At 42.5% G+C, this 20502-nt stretch overlaps 1 protein-coding gene across 2 annotated transcripts in view; it reads left to right on the plus strand.

Annotated features, from left to right (window-relative positions):
- The window catches only part of MRTFB (myocardin related transcription factor B), a 190217-nt gene that overhangs the window by 108611 nt on the left and 61104 nt on the right, over window positions 1-20502 (plus strand). Inside the window, exon 1 of one of the 2 annotated variants that reach the window (XM_044915621.1) lies at window positions 5181-5301. The exons of the other annotated variant lie outside the window; for it this stretch is intronic. Within the exon in view, the coding sequence (XP_044771556.1) occupies window positions 5181-5301 (121 nt within the window). Of the gene's footprint in view, window positions 1-5180; window positions 5302-20502 lie in introns of those variants that run through there. 2 annotated transcript variants of the gene reach the window in all.

The following is a 20502-nucleotide window of genomic DNA, read 5'->3' on the forward strand; positions in this document are numbered from 1 at the left end:
GTCCGGTCTAGCTGCATGGCTTCTGGAACACTGGCCCAGGCCTCGTGGAGGCAGCCCCGCGGTGGGCCCACATCCACTCGGCGGGAGGGCTACTGGAGGGCCCGGTTCAAAGTACCAAGATGTGGGAGATGAAAGGAAAAGGCATCTTCTCTCAGTCCCATGTCAAGAATGCTACAGGAGAAGCACAGCTCAATATTTAGCAATCCGTTTCCGTGCTGTTACTGATTATCGTATCCGTCCCCCTCGGATGCTTTTACGTCGGTGAAACGTTGCGCGGTTGGTAATATTCTCATGTCTCTGCTTACTGCGGTGCAGCGTCATCTCAACCGTATCTTTTTATCAGCAGCTTTGTGAGCATATATTGAGACTGCCAAGTTTTCGTGTAGGTCCCTTGAGCCATGTTTGTTTCTGTTCCGATTCCCTGAAGCCTTTCCTGGATTATTCCTAGTCTCCAAGCCATAGAGTTTTTCTCACGCTTATTAAATATCTATGCTTGGAGTACTGGGAAAATTGACTTGATTTATGGAACTCTCTTTCATACGAAAACAGCTCTTTTGGGTGTGTGTACACACAAACACTGTGGAAGCAGATTTATCATAGCCCAAGTGACTTTAATCACCTATCCTTTGAAGTTCAATGTCCCTCGTGACAGCAGAGCCAGACGACACTGAAGATGATGTAGCACGTATAGTACAGAACAAGGACAGACCTACTGCAAGCAGTTCATGGGGTAACTCTGGGCTGCTTTTACTCAGAATACAAGTGCCCTTCCTCCCTTCATCCCTCATTCAATCCAAAAGTCATTATGGGGGGCTGAGCAAGGCAGCTGCCCTGTGGGAGTGGGGGCAGCAATCCAGGGGAAGGCTTCGGAGCCCACTTGGGGTGAGGAGACATCTGCATAGGGTTTGGTATGGCCGTGACAGTAGTGGGATGAACAGGGTATCCACGAGTGGGGTGGCAGAGACCGTGGGAGACAAGATTCTCGCTACAGGAGAAAAGGGTTACAAATACGTGAGAGAAGCTGAGAAAGAACCTTTGGCATTGGATTGGAATTAGAGGCATCAGGGCGAACTTGTGGTTTTCAACATGTATATAAATAGAGATGTACATACTTAAATATAGATCCGCATTTACATCTGTTAATACAGAGCCATAAATATGTGTGTGCATGTATGTTCACACACATAAACTCACAGACATATTCCTTAACTTTCTACAGAGGAGGCCTGGGAACACTGACACCCTAATAGCAATGAGGACACCTGCTATTGAGTCCTTGGTTTCTCAGCGGAGCAGGAAAAATAAAAGATGAGCCTGGAATACCTTGTACCAGAAAGTAATCAAGTGCTCAGAGACTGGGTCATGACAATAAGAAACTGAAGCCAGCTTGAAAGGACTCCCACTGGCCAAATCTGGAATAATTTGAGCATCAAACTAAAGGGTAGGAACATGCTATCACCCATTGCATAAAATAGGAATCCTTGAGTCCGTGGTGATAGAAATAGGTACCATAAACCACATAAAGGAGATTCTTCTTCTTACAGTATAGGATGTGCCACTAATACACGTAGAAGGAATGATAGAATTTTCAAAGTCACTATTTGGTGGCTGTCCTAGTAATAAATAGTTCAGTCCCACAAATAATTCATTACAAAGAGAAAAACTAACTTTACAATGAAGAAACTTGGCCAGTACCATCTTAATCAGTTCATCAGAATAAATATTATCAGTTATAGGACAAATTGGATTTGTGCACCACCGATAGGATACAAAGAACACATCCCTGCCCCCATGGTATTCCTGCCAAAAACACTCCTGCCATAACCTGAGTCTGATCATGAAGACACACCAGAAAACTCACGTTGAGGGCAATTCTACGAAATAACTGGCCTTTAATCTTCACAATTTACGGAAAGAAGAGTCCAGAGAGACTGAGGATCTATTCAAAAATGAAGGAACACTAAAGAGAGTTGAAATAACTCAGGGCCATACGTGATCCTGGTCTGGATCCTTTTGCCTTTAAAGATGGTGTTGGGACAATTAGTGGAACTTGAGGGGAGTCTGTGGTTTAGATGGTGATCAATTGGTGTTAATTTCCTGATATTGATGGTTATATTGGGGTTTTATAGGAAAATGTCCTTGTTTGTAGGAATTCACACCAGAGCGCTTAAGGTAAAGAGGTGTCATGTCAGAGCCTTCTCGCAGATAATTCAGGGGAAAAAAATGTTCTGTGAATTTGAAATTAACATTTTTTTAAAAAGCAAACTAAATGTTTTTTCAGGCATATTCACCACTAAAGAAATTATTATTTTCTCTCAAAACTACAGAGACAAGACTAGATATAAACCCCCAGCAGGACAATGTGTTTCCTTATTGAGATTTTTTTTATATTTATCAGATGCAAAAATAATAAGCTTACAGAGGATCCTTAAAAGAGAACTGTTTTATTTTTTAACATACTCAACACACACGCACATAGTCGGTTAAAAAAAAAAAATAGAAGTGGCTGGTATAGCTCTGTATGTACCCAGGTTTCTAAACTTGTGGCCTAAACACAGTTGGGTGGGGTTTAAAAAGGAGCATGCTGAGCAAGAGAATATTAGGGTTTGTTGTTCTTGTTGTTCTTTTTGCAAAGTAATTAAGAATGTAGGCTCTGGAGCCAGGCCGCCTGTTGGGAATCCTGGCCACCACGTAGAAGATGGGCGACCTTTGACAAAAATAGGTCAGTTTTTCTAGGCCTCAGTTTTCTCATCTGTGAATTATGATAATGTTGAACCCCCGGGCCTGGCAGCAGGACACATGAGGTGACTCATGAAAAGCACTTAGACTGGGGCACCCTGCAAGCGCTAAATAAAGTTGGCCATTGCTGCTCTCAGGAAAAGTGGAAATGTTTTCATGAGAGCATTTTAGTATGGTTATGTTGGCCCTCCTTCTCTCTCACCAGGAGTAGAATTACCAGGAGGCCATAAAAGTCACGGCCTCTGCTGTTAAAACCTGTCCCAAGATCAAACGAAAGCCTGGAGACAGAGCATGTTCTAGAGGACAGCAAGCGTTGTGCAGTAGGAGAAAAAATCAGGCTTTGGTTAACTCAGCCTGGCTACGCTCCAGACCTGCCACGGAGAAGCTTTGTGACTGTGGTCCTGGTCTGTAAAATGGCTATAATGTACCAATAATCATCGTGGTCAGAAGGGGCTCTTGGGGATTAAATGAGATAAACTTCGCCAAACTGCTAAAAAGGTGACTGACCTAAAGAATGTCCTCAGAAGACTATGGTTACTTTTCTTACTCCGTTAAAGATGCAGGAACAGTCAATGTAGGAGAACAGAGGCCTTGGGATCAGAAATAGTAGCAGAGCATTTGAGTGCATTTTCGAGAAGTGTGATAAGCTCAGCGCTGTTTGTTCCTGCGGGGGTGTGGACTCCCAACACTGGGCTTACATTGCTTCAGAAGGAATTTCAGTTGACAAGAGCCATGTCATGTGTTGTGTAATCCCATTCTCAAGAGACGCTGGAGAAGAGTAGATAGCTATCTTTCTACAGCAGTCCGGGTTGAGTGCACACCAGCCCCGGAACCAGGGACAAAGGACAGAATCTTCACCCAGTCCCCATCTGTGTTTCAGTGGTGACAATACGGGTTTTTCTGGCTTTGACAACGTAAGCCTTTCTTTGTCGCATAGAAGGATCATGTCAGATGCACATTCAAAATGTATGTGTATATTTTCTTTTGAAGAGAAAATGTGCTTCCTTTAGAGAACATTTCATCTAAAATTACTACTATTGGGCAGTGATTGAGGACTTCTTTAGAATTTTGAGTATTATGAAAACAAATTTTCCAATTGCAGCTTCTCCTGCTTTAATTCGTTTACTTAATCATGCAACATGTATTTATTGAAAACTAATATTCCAGGCACCCTGCTAAGATGTTGGTTGTAAAAAAGTGAACAAAACATATCCCTCATGGAAGAGGATTCCATCTACTGCTCTTACAACCTCTCATGGCTTTTCTGGGAACCCTTTGCAAAGGAGCATACTTTGAACCTTTTTTTTTTTTTTTTTTTAATCAGCTGCTTTTTGGCTGTAGCTGCGGGTAGATATATATTTGATGTGTCTGAAAACAGGCTTGTCTCCACATTTGCCTGGCGTTTGCCATACCTAGAGATTTCCTCCCAGCAGCATCCCTCATGTTCAGTGGACAGCAGTCCGTGGCTTGCAGGAGACGTGCCCAGTGTCGCTAGCTCACGTGAAATTAAGCTTGGGCTGGTCGCCGGCTCTGAAATCGAGGCTCTCTTGCCATCTCGGCTTTTGAGTACATGGGAGGAGATTTTTCCTGAGCACAATCATGGCAATGTTAAGTCTGTCAGCCGACTAGTGGCACAGAGGGAAACTGCAGCTCAGGTCTGAATTGGTGACGGCAGAAAGCTGCAATTGCAGTACGTGTCCCTGTTACAAAAAGCGCTGGCTCTGCCAGGAAGAGCCGGACGCTACAAAAGAACTTTGGGAGTTCGGTGCCTCTGTCATTAGGCAGTTACTCTGGTAGCACGTTTATTCGGCGCGGTCCCTCTGCTGAGAGAAGACCCGCTTCCTTCCGATGCCCTAGACTGCCGTTTGTTTAGCTGGAGAACTTAATGAGTAATGAATGTGCTCGTCTGGCTGATAGAAAGTATTTCCACAGCCTGCGGCTGTGTTTATAGAGAGCCGGAGAGAGACCACAGGCAGCAATTTGTCTTCTTAGGTATCAGCAAAGTCTTCTCTTTTAACAACTACAGGATTTATTTTTAACTGCTTGACTCAGTGTTTGTCAGATGATTCGGACCATCAAACTGCAGATGGAAGTACCCAGCGCGCGGGGGAAGCTGGAATGGCAAGGGGAAGGGGGCTGGCTGGGAAAAGGGGTGGGATTTCAGCATCGTGCCTCCGGGGCTCTGCCTCCCAATGTGGGAGAGAGTTTAGGGCTTCCAGCGGCATGAGTGTATTTGCAGGTCAGGCTGGGAACTAAAGGGGAATGGCTGCCTTCAGCTGCTTAAAGACATAATTGCCCAGTGATTGGGGTCTTGTGAGGAGGAACCCAGGACCCAGGATCCAGGGACCGGGGACCAGAGTGTGCTGAGCGCTGGTCTCTGCTGCGCGGCAGATTGCGCTTTGCTCCTGCTTGATGCTGCCTGTCTCCAGAAGCCTCTCACCATGATCGATAGCTCCAAGAAGCAGCAACAGGGCTTCCCAGAGATTTTAACTGCTGGGGATTTCGAACCATTAAAAGAAAAGGAATGCCTTGAGGGGAGCAACCAGAAAAGTCTCAAGGAAGGTCAGTCTGTCTGTGGACAGGGGCAAAACTGCCAAATCTGTGTTCCCGTCAGCCAGGCTGAGCGTGTCTGTCTGCTTACCATGCCGTGTGTCTGCTCTCTCTGTTCACTTGTGTCCCTCACACGTTCTAAGTTCTTTGAAATGAAAGCCAAATGCTGCTCTCGGTGGCTCTTTCTAGCGGTTCATTAACTGATAGAACTCTAGGGATTTTGCAATAATTAATACAGCAAGGGGACTTAGGAGGCCAGTCCTCGTTTCAGGACTGAAATCTTTCCAGGTTCATTTTGTATATTCTCTCATTCTTTCCTTTTTTTTTTTTTTTTTTTTGCCCCGACCCCCCACCCCCACCCCTTAAGGAGAGGCCACTTCCTTTTCAATATCATTCAGAACACTGTTTGCTTTAGGTTTAGAAACACATAATTCCAGGAAAATTATTTTTTTTCCAAATGACACATTTATGGGTTTTATTGTTTAAAACCAGGAAGGTAGCTAGTGCTTTCTTAATTATATCTTTAAATGGTTGGTTTAATTGGTTGTAATGCATATTGCATCGTTTTGTTTTGTTTTGTTTTTAAAAACACATTGCATGGTTTTGTGGTCTTTTAACAAGGCAAAAAATAAGCTTAAGAATATTGTCCATTACTGTCAGTGGCCACTGCACAGTACCTCACTGACTGATTCGAGAAAATGGCCAAAGGTATGAGCTTTGCTGGCCTCTGTCCTAGCATATACTGAAGAGTGGCCAGACCAGTGCAAGTCGTGCTTTACTGTAGCAGCTGGAGATCAAGGGCCATGGTTTCAGAAATTCGGGATCTACGGAGATTAAGTTTTTACTGAATTTGAGATAATGAAGGTCACCCCTCTCAATACTTGTTTACTTTGGAATTTTATTTTCTAGGGTTCCTTGGGAGGGAAAAAAAAAAAACCCACAGTAACCTCTTTTCATTTTATCTGCTTTCAGCTCCTGCCGTCAGCCGCCCCTCACCTCTCCACTCGCCCTTGCTCATCTTAGAGACCCAGAGAATAAATGTAGACTTATCTGCCTAAGTAGCAGGTTGAGCTTCTTCCAAAAGGATATTGCTCTTTTTTTTTTGCTCAGACATTTAGAATATGAGAATGTGATGATAGAGATTGTTACAGATTTGAAAGATAAGAAGAAGAAACAATAGTTGGACTTTTTAGAGTATACTTTTGGGTATGGGTAGAAAAAACATCCAGATCCAAACAAACGACACACAATGATGTATAAATAGCTGTTGCCAGGAACCAAACAATGGGGTCGTCTCTGCTTGCACACAGCAACCTTTACTGTAGATTCTTATAAAATCAATACCAGTGGAGCTTTTAAGACACATTCTGGAGATTCACTGAGGGAACTTAAAGTTTTTAAATCATTAACTTAAAAAAAATAGTTAAGAATTATCTAAGCATCATTTAAGTCACTTCCGGGTGTTAAGCTGTCGTTCATACCTTACATTTGAAACAGTGTTTGTGCTAGTGGAACACTGAGAACGTGGAGGGAAATAGAGTCGTCACGAGCGCAGAGCAGGATAAGGAGCACGGAAGCAAGGATTAGAAATATGAAAGCAGGGTAGAAGCATTACCAACAAGCACAGCAGAGCAGGGTCGACACAATTACGTAACGTAGGGGTTGTTTCCCTAACCATGTGACCATGCCTTCCATTTATACTAGTGTCAAAGGGGCAAGACCATGGGCTCTCAAGTGAGATGTACTTGGGATCAGGTCCCGGGCGCACCATTCTGGAGCTCTGTGACCCTGGACAGGTTCACTGCTCCGAGCCTTAATCTCCTCATTTGTGCAATGAGAAGCAACACGTACTTCATGCTGTTTTCATGAGCTGCCCTATTTGATGCCACTCTGTCATCCCTCTGCTTGTCTTTTTTTTCCAGCCCTTTGTTACTTTTTCCTTCTATTTAAATTTTCATTTTTAAAATTCCCTGTATATTTACAGCATAGAGAAATATTTTATATGTTACTGTCTTATAAATTCATACCTAGGGGCGCCTGGGTGGTTGATTCGGTTAAGCGTCTGCCTTCGGCTCAGGTCATGATCCCAGGGTCCTGGGATCCAGCCCTGCATCGGGCTCCCTGCTCAGTGGGGAGTCTGCTTCTCCCTCTCCCTCTGGCCACCCCCCACCCTGGCTCACACTCTGTCTCACACTCTGTCTCTCTCTTTCTCAAATAAATAAATAAAATCTTTAAATAAATAAATAATTCATACGTATAAAGAGTTAAGGGGGGAGAACTTTCATATTTTGAAACACTCCACAGAAATGGTTGGATAAAACCGATCTATCTCACCACAGTTGCACTGACGAGGGTTTTGCTTTATGTACCTCCACAGATTGTATTTCTACCCATTTTCTGCTAGAGATAGGGCTGAGGGGAAAACCAACAAAAAACCCCATAGAGATCAAGGATGATCTGTTACCTCCATGTTAGTGATGCTGAAAGAGCGATTGGACCTGGGTTTGATCAGAACAGAAAAAAATAGGAGAAATTTTTGCAGAAAGCACTTTTTTTATTTGAAGTGGCATAAAAATAACGTGATTCCTGTGCAAGATGGGACTCCTGTAATTGAGTGTGTCACCGTCACTGCCTGCCAATGAGTTGGAGTGGTCAGCGTAGCAGACTCAGAATACAACGTTGGGTTTGGGGACAGTCTGCCCTGAAGCTTCATCTGCTTTTAGGCCTCAAACCGTATGTTAGTTGTATTAACCCGTGAAAGTTGATGGATAAAGCAGCTGTTGTTGAAACAGTAAAACACCCTAGAGTCTGATTAGATCCTATGCTGTTTGTCCAAAGAGACATATATACCAGTGATTATTAGTGTCCGATGGCTGATGCTTTGTGTGTTGAGGGACGCCAAAAATATTCATTATATTTCACATCAGTAGTGTTTAGTTCTCCACTCCTTTTTGGCAACGTTGGTTTTGGTTTTGGTTTGTTTGAAAGAACAGCCCCGGGGATTTTTTTTTTTTAATATCAAGAACGTAAGTTTCCAGGTAGTGAAGGAAAGCTAAAGTTAGGTCCATTTAGTTCTAACCACTTGGACACGGCTTGGTCTCTCTGGGGTTTCTGACGTGTGTCTACTGTAAGGGTTGGCAGTCCAGTCTGTTGCTCAAGTAGGTGCTCTGTTTCTTACTATTACTGGGATATTTCAGAATTCCTGTTACTGTTGACAGTACTAGTTAACCAGAATTATTATTAGGGGGAAAAGCAGACTTTATTAGCCAATAATCATAGGCTTCAGGCACCTTAACAAGAAAATTTAGTAATACCTATTCAAAATTTAAGAAGAAAATGTTCCAAGTGTCAGTGGCCTCTGAATAGTTGTCATCCCGTACCAAAGAATTGTTTGGATAACAAAGCCTATTACCTCACAGTTTTATCAATGCTTATATAAACTTTCTGATAAATACCAATCCACGTGTGTAGTGGGAAAATTTAATTATTAGCTGCTTTAGGTGAAGATAGCAATGAAAATCATGAATTCTACGGATCAAATTCAAGATAGTGAATTCTCTTTAGACTAATTTTCTTTGTCAAAGCAGCAATAGGGAATCTCAACTTTTGGCTTGTCCACAAAAGAAATGGAACATTTTCTAATTATGTACAACATGGATGAGATCTAAATTTAATTTCTGGTTCTAGAACTAAAGATGGATATTAGAGATCACTGACTTGACAACTGAAGAATTAACAATTACAAATTTTGAGGGAAAATCAAATAAATTGAGGTGATTTAATTCAGATAAGTGGTTTAATCGGAGTCATTATTAAGATAATGAATCATAACACCAGTGCTAGTTATAATTAAAGAGGAAAATGGTTGTTCAGTTTACAGAGCTCTCTCATGGTGAGAATAAAAACCCTAGAAAGAAAACTGGGCTGTGTATTACTTTACTTTGACTAAAACTGACTGCTCTAACAAACCACCCCAAAACTCAGTGTTTTAACCAAAGTGCATTTCTTGCTCAGTCCAAAGTAGGTCAGACTGCTACCCTAGTCAGCTGTCCCCCAAGAAGTGACTTGGGGAATCTGGACTTCTCATTGTGTTGCTTAACCCATGGGTGTGGGGTGGGGGGAAAGAGTTACAGACTTGGGGGGCCACATTCCCACTTCTGTCCCCGGCTGGTAAATAACAGTTGAGATAAAGTATGTAAAAGTTTCTGGTAGACTGCATAGTAAACAGTGATGCTTTGTGTGTGTGTAAACAGTGGAGTAGACGTGGTATGCTTGGACATGGCTGTAGTAGATCTTTTTAAGAAAAAGGTGCACATTTGTCTACAATCTTCTGAGCAAGCCAATCTGGGGAAAAACAGATTAAACAAATACCTTTACCAAAGCACCCAAACTTTTCTAAATGTTGGAAATGATCTCATACGTACTCTACCTGCACTGTCCATTAGCCACGGACGGCTGTTTGTTTTTTTTTTTAAAGGCTTGTCAGTTTTTTAACATTTTTATTTATTTATTTATTCATGAGCGACAGAGAGAGAGGCAGAGGGAGAAGCAGGCTTTCCGCAGAGCAAGGAGCCCGATGCGGGACTCGATCCCAGGACCCTGGGATCATGATTTGAGCCGAAGGCAGACGCTTAACCAACTGAGCCACCCAGGTGCCCACGCATGGCTGTTTAAATGTGAATTTAAAATAATTAAAATGAAATAAAAATTTTTTAATTCAGCTGCTTCATCACATTAGGCACACGTGGTTAGTGCCTGCCATACTGAACAGCACAGATTATAAAAAACTTCCGTCAGTGTGGAAAGTTCTGTGAAAGACAGTGCTGCTCTACCCTTCCCCCTCCATGCCTCTGCCCACTACGTTCCTCTCACCGCAGCTTTGCAGGTTCAAAGTCGCTGAAAACCCAATCCCAATGCCATTTCCTGAAGAAAGTCGCTGGACCCTATCAGCTAAAAATAATTTCTTCTCCCCTGTATATTCCCAATAACTCGATCTGCGCCCCTTCATGGCATTTTACCTTTTGCCGCTGTGATACGTGTATCTGTATTGCCTTCACTATTAGACCGTAGTGATTTGGGGGGATAGAATCCTTGTTTGGATCATTTTTGTACCTCACCCCCAGTGTCCTGCATCTCATAGACACATTATTATTACATAACAGGTATTTAAAGAGTATTATCCCCCACCCTGCCTTCTTTAACGGTATAATTTGAACTCTTCCCTTCAGATACAATTTATAATTCAGTTATAAACTAATAACCCCGTGTGATACATTGGTGCCTTAAGGCACTGTCAAGGTGTATGAAATCATTTATCAGTGCACAGAATGACCCCTAGATCATTACTAGATTACTAGCATTGTTTTTGGGTTTTTTTTAAAGGTTTTATTTATTTATTTGAGAGAGAGAATGAGATAGAGAGATCATGAGGGTCAGAGGGAGAAGCAGACCCCCCGCTGAGCAGGGAGCCCGATGCGGGACTCGATCCCGGGACTCCAGGATCAGGACCTGAGCCGAAGGCAGTCGCTTAACCAACTGAGCCACCCAGGCGCCCCAACTAGCATTGTTATTTATGGTCTGATTTTTGCCAAAATCTGGCCACTCTCCCTTTTCTGATATGCCGCTTCTAAGCTTCTGTGAAGTAAGCAACAAATTAACAAAATGTAATAGTGAGATCTTGATTGTATTGTTGACTCAACTAAAATATATTTATTGAGCCATGGTGGGAGAAAGGGACAAATGGGCGGTTGAAATAAAGAATGCGACAAAGCCTTCTCTGAGCAAAGCACATGAATTTCGCAACATCTATTTTGATTTCTCTGGGAATTTCTTGTTTCTTTGTTTTCTGTCAATGTTCTACAAAATTGAAAGTATTGTACGGTGAGATGTCACTAAATTAACATTTTTTAAAAATAACTTTGAAGAGTATGATATAGTCCTTATAATGAATTCAAATAAAATATAGGTATGAAGGAAAAGCAAAAGATCCCTCTTCCCAGGCATGATTCAGTGTTTTGTGTTTTTTTTTTTAAATGGGTGCATGCCCTTTTTGAGATGAAGTTCTATAATTTAATTTTTTTATTAGAAATAATTTCATTTTGCAGAAATTTGAGTGTTTGTACTCAGGGTCATGCCAGCATACAAAGAGCTCACAGCCTAAAAAGCGAGAAACTAAGTGATAACATAGGAGAGCACAGAAGAAACCCATATGTGCTTTGGTCCAGATGAGGGAGGATGACACCTGCGCAGGCCAGCCCTCTCTCGTGTGCTCTAGACCCGCACAGCCCTCTCCTGTGGCTCCAGTGGGCCTCTTCTTCCCAGGAAACGTACTCCTCCAGTTTCCTGTCATCTTTAAGGGCACCTCTGTTCACCCACTGACTCATGCTGGGAACCTGAATGGGACTGATCCGTGACGCTGTCGCTGACCTCCTCATAACCTGCTACGAGGTCCTGTCACCAGATCTGTCCGTTCGACCTCAGAAATCTTTCTCTCACCCACAGCACTTATTTCACCATGGCCACCACCCTTGTCTGGGTCCCCTTCCTCAAATACAGGGGTCTTCACTCAAGTGGACGTACAGCTGCCTCCCAGTCTCTCCCCACCCACCCAGACCCTTCCATGGAGGGAGGCTGTGCCCCTGTGTCCCGAAGCAGGTCGCATTTCTACGTCCCTCCATCACTCTTCTCTCCCAGCATGCCCCTCCCTCCCCACCCCGCCCTAGTCCATTGGCCTGAAGGGCCACAACTCATGCCTTCCTCTGCACCATCATGTAGATAGAGTCGCTGTAATACGAGGACAGCACACAGGTTAGGCCACTTCTCAGTTCTCTTCTTGTGTTGGTGGGCAGATTGCTGTGCGCGTGTGTGTACGTAGGTAACTAGGTAGGTGAATGAGTGTGTGTGTGTCAGTCCCATTCCTGAATCCACACAGTGGGCAGAAAAGCCAAGCTATTGAGCCAGGATCAAGGGACCTCAAAAGAGGAGCATAAGCTGATGGAGGTAAATAATATTCCACAGTTTTCCTGTTTCATTGTCAATTACCCTTTTATTCAGAGAGCCAGCCTTGGGCATGTACATTGAGATATTTCAGGGTCGTTTATGCCACGTACATCTTCCCATCTTAGAGGAAGTAGGAAAGAGCTTTTACCTGTCAGCACCTCTACGTAGAGCTGCACACTGAAATTCTGATGTGGTGGTGGAATACAGAATTTCTGATTGCCCCCAACATAAGAAAAATATTATCTTCTCTTGGAGCCATAGAGGGTAAGAAATCTAGAAGTTCAGGTGTAGAGCCAGCATAGTCCTGCAGGTTAAAAATCAGTTGTCTCAAAGAAACAAATCAAGTACTGTTTTAACCTCTTTATGTTGCTGGTGATGAGGCAGTTAAGTGGATGATTTTGCTTTTGAAGTGCCTGTTATTTGTGTTATACTTCCTTTTATGCCACTGTGTACTTGATTTCCATCACTTTTTAACCAAACGAGATGTTTAAAATTCGTATATGTCGAATATCCTTCTGTAAGTCTGCCACAAACTAATGTCATCCCTGCTGATCTGTATCAGGCCCCTGGCTTGACATCACGTTGTCATACCACGAGAAGCATACTTTAAATTCATTCCAACTTTTGACAAAAAGGAGAAGGGAATTTGTGTGAAGGTATGATCAGTTTAAAGAAACATGCCCCATTTTTAGCAGTCTGTTTCCATGGTAACAGAAGCTGCAGCCAACCATGGAATTATCAAAGTGCCTGTAAATTTCCAAGGCTGAGTGTTGAAAACATTGTTTTCCTGACCTCATGCTGCAGATTAATTCAGGAAAGCTATAGTATGTGAGCCCGGACCATTAGCATTCTCATTTTGACTTCATTTTTAACTCCTAATAGAGGGTGGATGGTGCCTTTCAGACCATGACCTCCTTGCCAGGAAGTTTAGAATTCCAGAGTTTATACCACCTGCCTCTTCCCACGTCCCCCAGCCCAGTGGATTCATAAGGATACAGTAGGTTTTCTGACATTGGAAAGAAAGGCAGTATTTCCTGTGTGGTCTAAGCCCTAACTTTTTCAAACACTAATTTGTGGGTTTTTTAGTTAACTTGATGTTGTCTCTCTTTCTTAAGTGGAGAATAATCATAACAAAAATTCCCGATCAAAATGCTGTTTGCTCTTGGTCCCGTCCGAGGTGGGGATTTATGTGCTCACTGTGTGGCTCGCTTCCGCTCCAGAAAGGAAGTGCTAGTAATGGAAGCTTGCTTCATCCGCACAGATAGCTTGGCTCTTACAAGACAAACCACGATTTTATTTGAGGCCTCTTTGTGTTCTATTTTGTAGAATCACTTAAAGGAGAACCTTATTTTATAATTGGCAGATTCGACCCCTGGAAATATAACCAGAGGCCTGTGATCTTTGGTTGCTATTCTTTATCATGTGTGAGAGTACTTAAGTGCTTTTTCTCTTCTTCAATGCATCATGAATTTTACATTGATTATGAGTGGAGATGAAAACAAATTAGCGTCTGCCAGTTTTTCATGGTTTTCTTTACTCCTTTGCCCTTCACCTTCTCTTATTAATCTTCTTATACCCTTTAAAGCAATATAATTAGACTTTGTTTTCTGTTCTACCACTGACATTAATTCAAAAATACCCTAAGCCTCAAATTCCTGCAACAAAGTGAAAGTCTTGGTTCTGCCCATGATAAGCACTTGCCCATAGAAAATTCTTCCATTGATTTATTCTTAAATTTGACACAATATTTTCTTTCCTTAGAAAATATAACTCTGTTATATACTGTAAGTATACCACACAAAATTAAGTAAAGCATGTTTATTGAAATCTCTATATTATGAGCATTGTAGAAGGTGCTAGAATATAGGGATGTCATCTAAAAGGGGAAATAGAGGCCAAAACAACCCCAACAAAACCTAGAGTTCACCGTGACAGGGAATATAAGATGTGGCTGTTGCGCTAGTTACCACACCACTGAAAAATACGTCGCCATTAGTGGTTCATGGAATTGTGGTGGTGGAGGGCTAGCGAGGGGTGGGCGAGGAATGAGAAATTTGATTATTGAGCTACTAGTTTCTTAAAGTCTGTTGTTCTGCTAGCTTGTTTTTTTTTTTTAACTGAGGTAAAATTGGCATAACCTAAAATTAGCCATTTTAAAAGTGAACAATTCAGAGGCATTTAGTATATTCACCATGTTGCTCAAACACACCTCTAGTTCCAAAATATTTTCATCACCCCAAAGAAAACCCTGTGTCCGTTAAGCAGTTATTCCCATGCCCCCCGTCTCCATCCCCAGTTCCTGCTTGCCACCAGTCTGAACTCTGTCTCTACATTTACTAATTCTGGATATTTTACATACATGGGACCATCTGTCGTGTGGCCTTTGGGTCTGGTGTCTTTCATGGAGGATAATGTTTTCCAGGTTCATCCATGTTGTGGCAGATGTCAATGCTACATTCCTCTTTATGGCTGAGTAACATTCCATTGTGTGGACAGGCCACAGCGTTTACCATTCATTCACTGCAGACACTTGGAGTTCCCAACTCCTGGTGACTGGGAATAGCGCCGCTGTGCACACATGTGTGTGTGTGTGTGCATGTGCGGGTGTGAGTGTGAGCCCCCGTTTTCCATTCTTTTCAGTTCACCTAGAAGTGGAATTGCCAGGCTGCGACTCTTCTTCGCTAAAACTTTGTATAATGAGCTTTAGGAAGAACTGCCAAATGTTCTAAATTTGTATCTTGTGGGTCTTTTCTCTGATCAAAATGATAAAGTTCAGAGCCAGTGAGTGACTTGCCAGTTTCCTGACTGACTTCTGTCCCCCAGGCTGTTGCCATTATTAATTGGAGCATTTCAGTAACAAATAACTTTCTCTTTCCAACTTGCTCTTCACAGTCTGCAGGGATTATTTCGAACCTCCTTCTTCACTGGCCTCACACTAACTTTTCCTTCATTCCTCTCCCTTTCAGCAAGTCGCCTTGCTTCCTCCTCCTCTGAGATCTGAGAAAATAACAGCCATCATTGGGAAATCCCTGGACATCCCAGACCAAATCTAGATACCTAGCTTTACCCAATCGTCTTTATGCTCCTGTTGTCATAGATGAAATGTGTCTTCACAAAAGCTGTCTTTGTGTGCTTGGAATCCTCTTCCCTTCAGGGGACCTGCTGTCTGTTCCTCTCCTGTGCGGCTCATTCATAGTCATTCATTCCCGTCACCCCCTCCACCCCCCTACCCCCCGTTGATCTTCGTCAGTTATAAACTGGCTTGGGTGTGTTCCAGCTTGAAATTCCACACGTCTCAAGCATTTTGCCTTCTCTCCTACCCTTCAGGGCAACATCTTGAAAACATTGCTTCCAGTCACTTCATTCACACCCATGCCCCTCCTTTACTCCATAACCTCCTCTGGTCTGACTTCCATCCATCACTCCAAGCAGTAGCTCCTCGTGCACTAAAATCGCAGTTGGTCATGACCCTCTTCTAGAAACACTTCTACACACACTCTCCAGGCTCCTCTTCCTTCATAGACCACTTTGACCTCCTTTGCTGGATCTTCATCCCCAACTGACCCATATGTGGGCTTGTCATTGTTAACTTTCCTAGAAGCCGAGTCTGTGGCTTCTTTTGCCTTCCCTTTCTATATTCTCTACCTCGGGGAACTCTCATGGTTTGACAACTTTCAAATTTCAATCTCCTGCCAAGATCTACCTTCTGAAACCTGGACCCACAGAGCCAACTGTCACTTTGACATCTCTGCTTCCAGTTCACACACGTCCAAGACTGAGCTCCCGAATGGCCAACTTGTGCTCTTCATCTCAGTAAATGGTCTGCCCAGGAGCTTAAGCCAGAAACCCAGGTGTCATCTTTCTTGTCTCTTTCTCCTCAAAACACAACATCCAGTCTCTTACCACATACTGTTGATTTTATTCTAAATATATCTTAAATCTGTCTGTTACATCTCTCAGCTGTGTTGAAGGGGAAAAAATGAAATGTCTTGTGCTTAAGGCTTCTACCCAGGAACATCAGAAAAATTCTACCTAGTTTAAAAATAAACAGGAGGTTTGCAAGGGAAAGCTTAAGAGGGTCTTCTGACAACCACTGTAAATGTCTCCCCATTCAGTCAAAAACCTGCCCATCACCCTCTCTAATGCTTTTGATAGCTTTTGGTCCCTCACTGCTTATTACTTATATCAAATTTCACCATTACTTTGGCACAATATTTGCCATTAGTCTTGGGTGAATGGAAGTGATCTTTGTTTTTGAGGTTAAAGTTACCTTAAAACATGATGCACATTGTGGGGAAGGGATGAACAAAAAGGTACTCCCCCACCTCCTAAGTGGGAATATAGATTGTTGAAATCATTTTCAACATTGCAAAGTGCCCCTATAAGAATTTTAAATGCATGTTCCATTATCATACATTTTACGTATATAATCATCATTATCATGGGAAGGATACCAAAAAATGAATGAGGACAATCAATGCAGCACTGTTTATAATAGCAAAAAATCTGAAAACTTACATGTATACGATGATACATCCATATGTTAGATACAGCCAGTAAGAAGAATGAGCTAGATATTGTGGGTTTTTTTCAAACAAATCACCAGCCTACATGAAGATCCTACCCCGTGTATCTCCTTTGTATATTTTATATTTAATATTGCTGGAATATTCACAAAACACCCTCTGGGGCCATAAAAGTTTCACAGTGGTTACCTTTGTGGAGAAGAACGAGAGGTGTGGAGAGGGATAGACTGACTTTCACTTTTCTTTTTAATGACTTTTTATGTGTGTGTGTCACTTTTATTTCAACAAATAAATAGAAAAAAATTCTCATAAAACGTGGATTTTTAATAGAGGTATTGGTGGTATAGTGGTATGTTTCTGAGACCCAGGCCCAGAAGGAAAGCCCCAGGATGTGGCTCCTTACCTTCCAACTACAAAAACCCATCCACAGCAAAGAGCTAGAAGCATGTGAATCTTTGTGGAATTAAATTTTCTTAATCCTGCTGATGGTAGGGGAGGACTGCATGTATGGGGGCTGGGGCGTATGTGGGAAATCTGTACTTCCCTCTCAGCTTTGCTATAAACCTGAAACTGCTTTAAGAAATAGTGAAGTCTTTAATAACATCCTTATGGGGGTGCCTGGGTGGCTCAGTGTCTGCCTTGAGCGTCTGCCTTCGGCTCAGGTCAGGATCCCGGGGTCGTGGGATCGAGCCCCGCATCGGGCTCCCTGCTCGGCGGGAAGCCTGCTTCTCCCTCTCCCGCTCCCCCTGCTTGTGCTCTCTCTCTCGCTGTGTCTCTCTCTGTCAAATAAATAAATAAAATCTTTAAAAAAAAAAGTTCGGGGCGCCTGGGTGGCTCAGTCGTTAAGCGTCTGCCTTCGGCTCGGGTCATGATCCCAGGGTCCTGGGATCGAGCCCCGCATCGGGCTCCCTGCTCGGCGGGAAGCCTGCTTCTCCCTCTCCCACTCCCCCTGCTTGTGTTCCCTCTCTAGCTGTCTCTCTCTGTGAAATAAATTAAAATCTAAATAAATAAATAAATAACATCCTTATGGTTTTATATTTGAAAAAAAAAAACAGTGGTCACTTTTACCAAGTATCTGAAGTAATGGTGGTCATAGTAACAGTATTAATAACCACCACCACCACCTTTTTAAACATTTATTTTTAAGGAAGAGGAAAAGTCCATCGGTCTTTTGCTCTCTGAATATAAATTTTTTCAAGACTTCGAATTTTTGGCCTTACCTGGACTAAGCAAATGCAGGTGTAAATTTTACCGCTAAACTGCTGCTTTGATAAACTACTGCAGCCCGGGGCCCTCAGACTTCATTGTCCTAAGATGTTACGTAGGGGCCCGTTACTCCCTCCTGTATCTGTTCAAAAGATAATATGATGATAACATTGTCTTGTTATTTATAGGATTAGGCCCCTAATTTAATGCAGATTAAACAGTACTTAATCAATTTTTGCCAAGTCCAATCACTTTATTCTTTTTACTCAAACATCTGTTTGAAAAAAATTAAATTTAAAAACAGAAACCGAGGCCTGTTTTTTTGCCTAGTACTGCCTTCAGAGTCAATACAGAATCAATTCCAGAGTATTCTTTGGTTTTCCATCGTTGCTTTTGCCCCTGGTTTACCCGGCCTTCACTTGACTGCTCAGGATCTTGGGGTTTTTTTCACCCCTCATGATTCTGCATTCTATTCTGCCCGATGTCCTGCAATGAAATAATATGCATTGAGTCCTCTAACTTGCAGACAGCTGCTCATCTCCCCTCCCCTTCTTAACCTACCCTCCTTCATACCCCATAACTGAAACTAGCTATTTATAAAGAATTTCCAAGACCATGGCTGACTGCCACACCGCTTCCCAGAATGGGTCATTTCTGCCTTGTTTTTATAGTATACAGTCCTCAGATGTCCCCTTGCAAACCCTTTGCACCAAAACTGTGCTTTGCTTTGGCTTGTTCCACTCATGCTAAACTGCCGCATATTATTAAAATGCTGCATAATGTGGGGTTTTTTTTTCTTTGAGTGAAAAAGCACTTTAATTATGTCATATTGTAGAAGCATTTCAAATATTCTACATAAAAAACAAAAGAGAAAGGACATATAACCTTGGTTCAAAAAGCAGCTGAAAATTTTGAGGTAGGCTATAAGTATTATATGAAAGACATTATTGCCGTTTAAGGTTTTTTTCTATAGGAAACTAATCCTGAAATTTTGTTCTAAAGGCAATTTAATCCATTTAAGAAGTGGGGGAAAGGAACTAAAAGAAAATACTCTCTAATGTGTAAACTATTTGTGATTCTGAAAAGAGGGACATTTCCTCTTTAACATTAGATAATCTACCCTTCATTCTCAAATTTTTATATTTCTTATCTAGAAAAAGAGCAAGTTGTAAACACTTATGTTGACCCAGTATTGTTTTTATCTGTTGTAGCAAAGAATAACATGAAGTAGAATTTTCAAAATTGTGTATGTTTTTTTTCTTTGTTGAAATCTAAGAGGAAACTATGAATGTTAGCCTTAGAAAGTGTTGAGACACCTCTACCTTGGAAAAATTCAATAATTGATGAAAATTTTTTTTCTCTAAATGAAATGGATATAAAGTGGTGTGTATCCATGTCCTCACACATCTTCTATAATTTCAAAAGTTGCTGGTTCGCACACGAAGAAATGAGTCTCACTATTTTATGGTCATACCTTATATGGACCACAGAGGGATATTCTTCCTTCTAGGAATTAAGGGTTTAAACTCAATGATTTTAAACTTATGGACTTACTGGGACCATGTGTTGGATTATTTAATTTCCACATTTTTCAAAGATAAAGACATTCTTGGAAAGTGTTCACATATGAGCAGTTCTATTATTACTGTGTCCTTTGTTTTCTGAAAGGATGTAGCCACTCACTGACTGTTTTGAACTATTTTTTCTCCCTCAGAATTCTCTAGATTTACATGTTTTCTTATCCTGCATGTAGTATTTGCAAAATGGCCATGGAGAACCCTCCATTTTAGTCAGTTTCCTAATAGGATGGAGGCCATGGTGTCAGCCCGATAGCTCAGTCGATCAGCTCACCTCAGCGCCGGGGAGATTGCTCTCAGGTTTAGTTTTCAGACGCAAGGCCGTTGCCCAGGACACTGGCTTCTCAGGCAGCTGTACCACCACCTGCTGCCAGCACAGGAAAGCACGGCTGGACCAGCGTGTGGTCTTGCGTTTGTGGCCACAGAAATGCAATCTTATCGATACATGCACAGTGGGTCAGGTTTTCCAGAGACCAGCCGGCATAACAGTTTCCTCCTTTGTTTTAAGAACGACAGCTGTGCAGCAGGCCCAGCGGTGGCCAGCGGTCTGGGCCTTCCTTGTCTCCATGGGGACGTGAGTGTGCAGCCTGCCTGGGGGGATGATGGTCTCCAGGCTCAATTCATAAAGGCCCCAGAGAAACTCGAGAAAGCATCTTGATCCCACAACCAGAACCGGCTCTGATCATTAACGGAGTCAGGTCCTCTGTCTTCAGGGCCCCACACCCCTTCCCTGTCCGGGCTAAGCACCGCCACATTCTGCCGTCTCTGGTCGTTGGAGGACAGTCACCCTGCCTTGTCTTTCCCGGCCTGGACGTTCTGCCTTCGAGGTGCAGATGTTGCTTGTCACTTCTCATACGTGAACTTGTGTACCAATTTGATGAGCGGGAAGTACTAAAAGGAAGTTT

The sequence above is a fragment of the Neomonachus schauinslandi genome, chromosome 5, assembly GCF_002201575.2.
Source record: "Neomonachus schauinslandi chromosome 5, ASM220157v2, whole genome shotgun sequence".
Taxonomy (NCBI): Eukaryota; Metazoa; Chordata; class Mammalia; order Carnivora; family Phocidae; genus Neomonachus; species Neomonachus schauinslandi.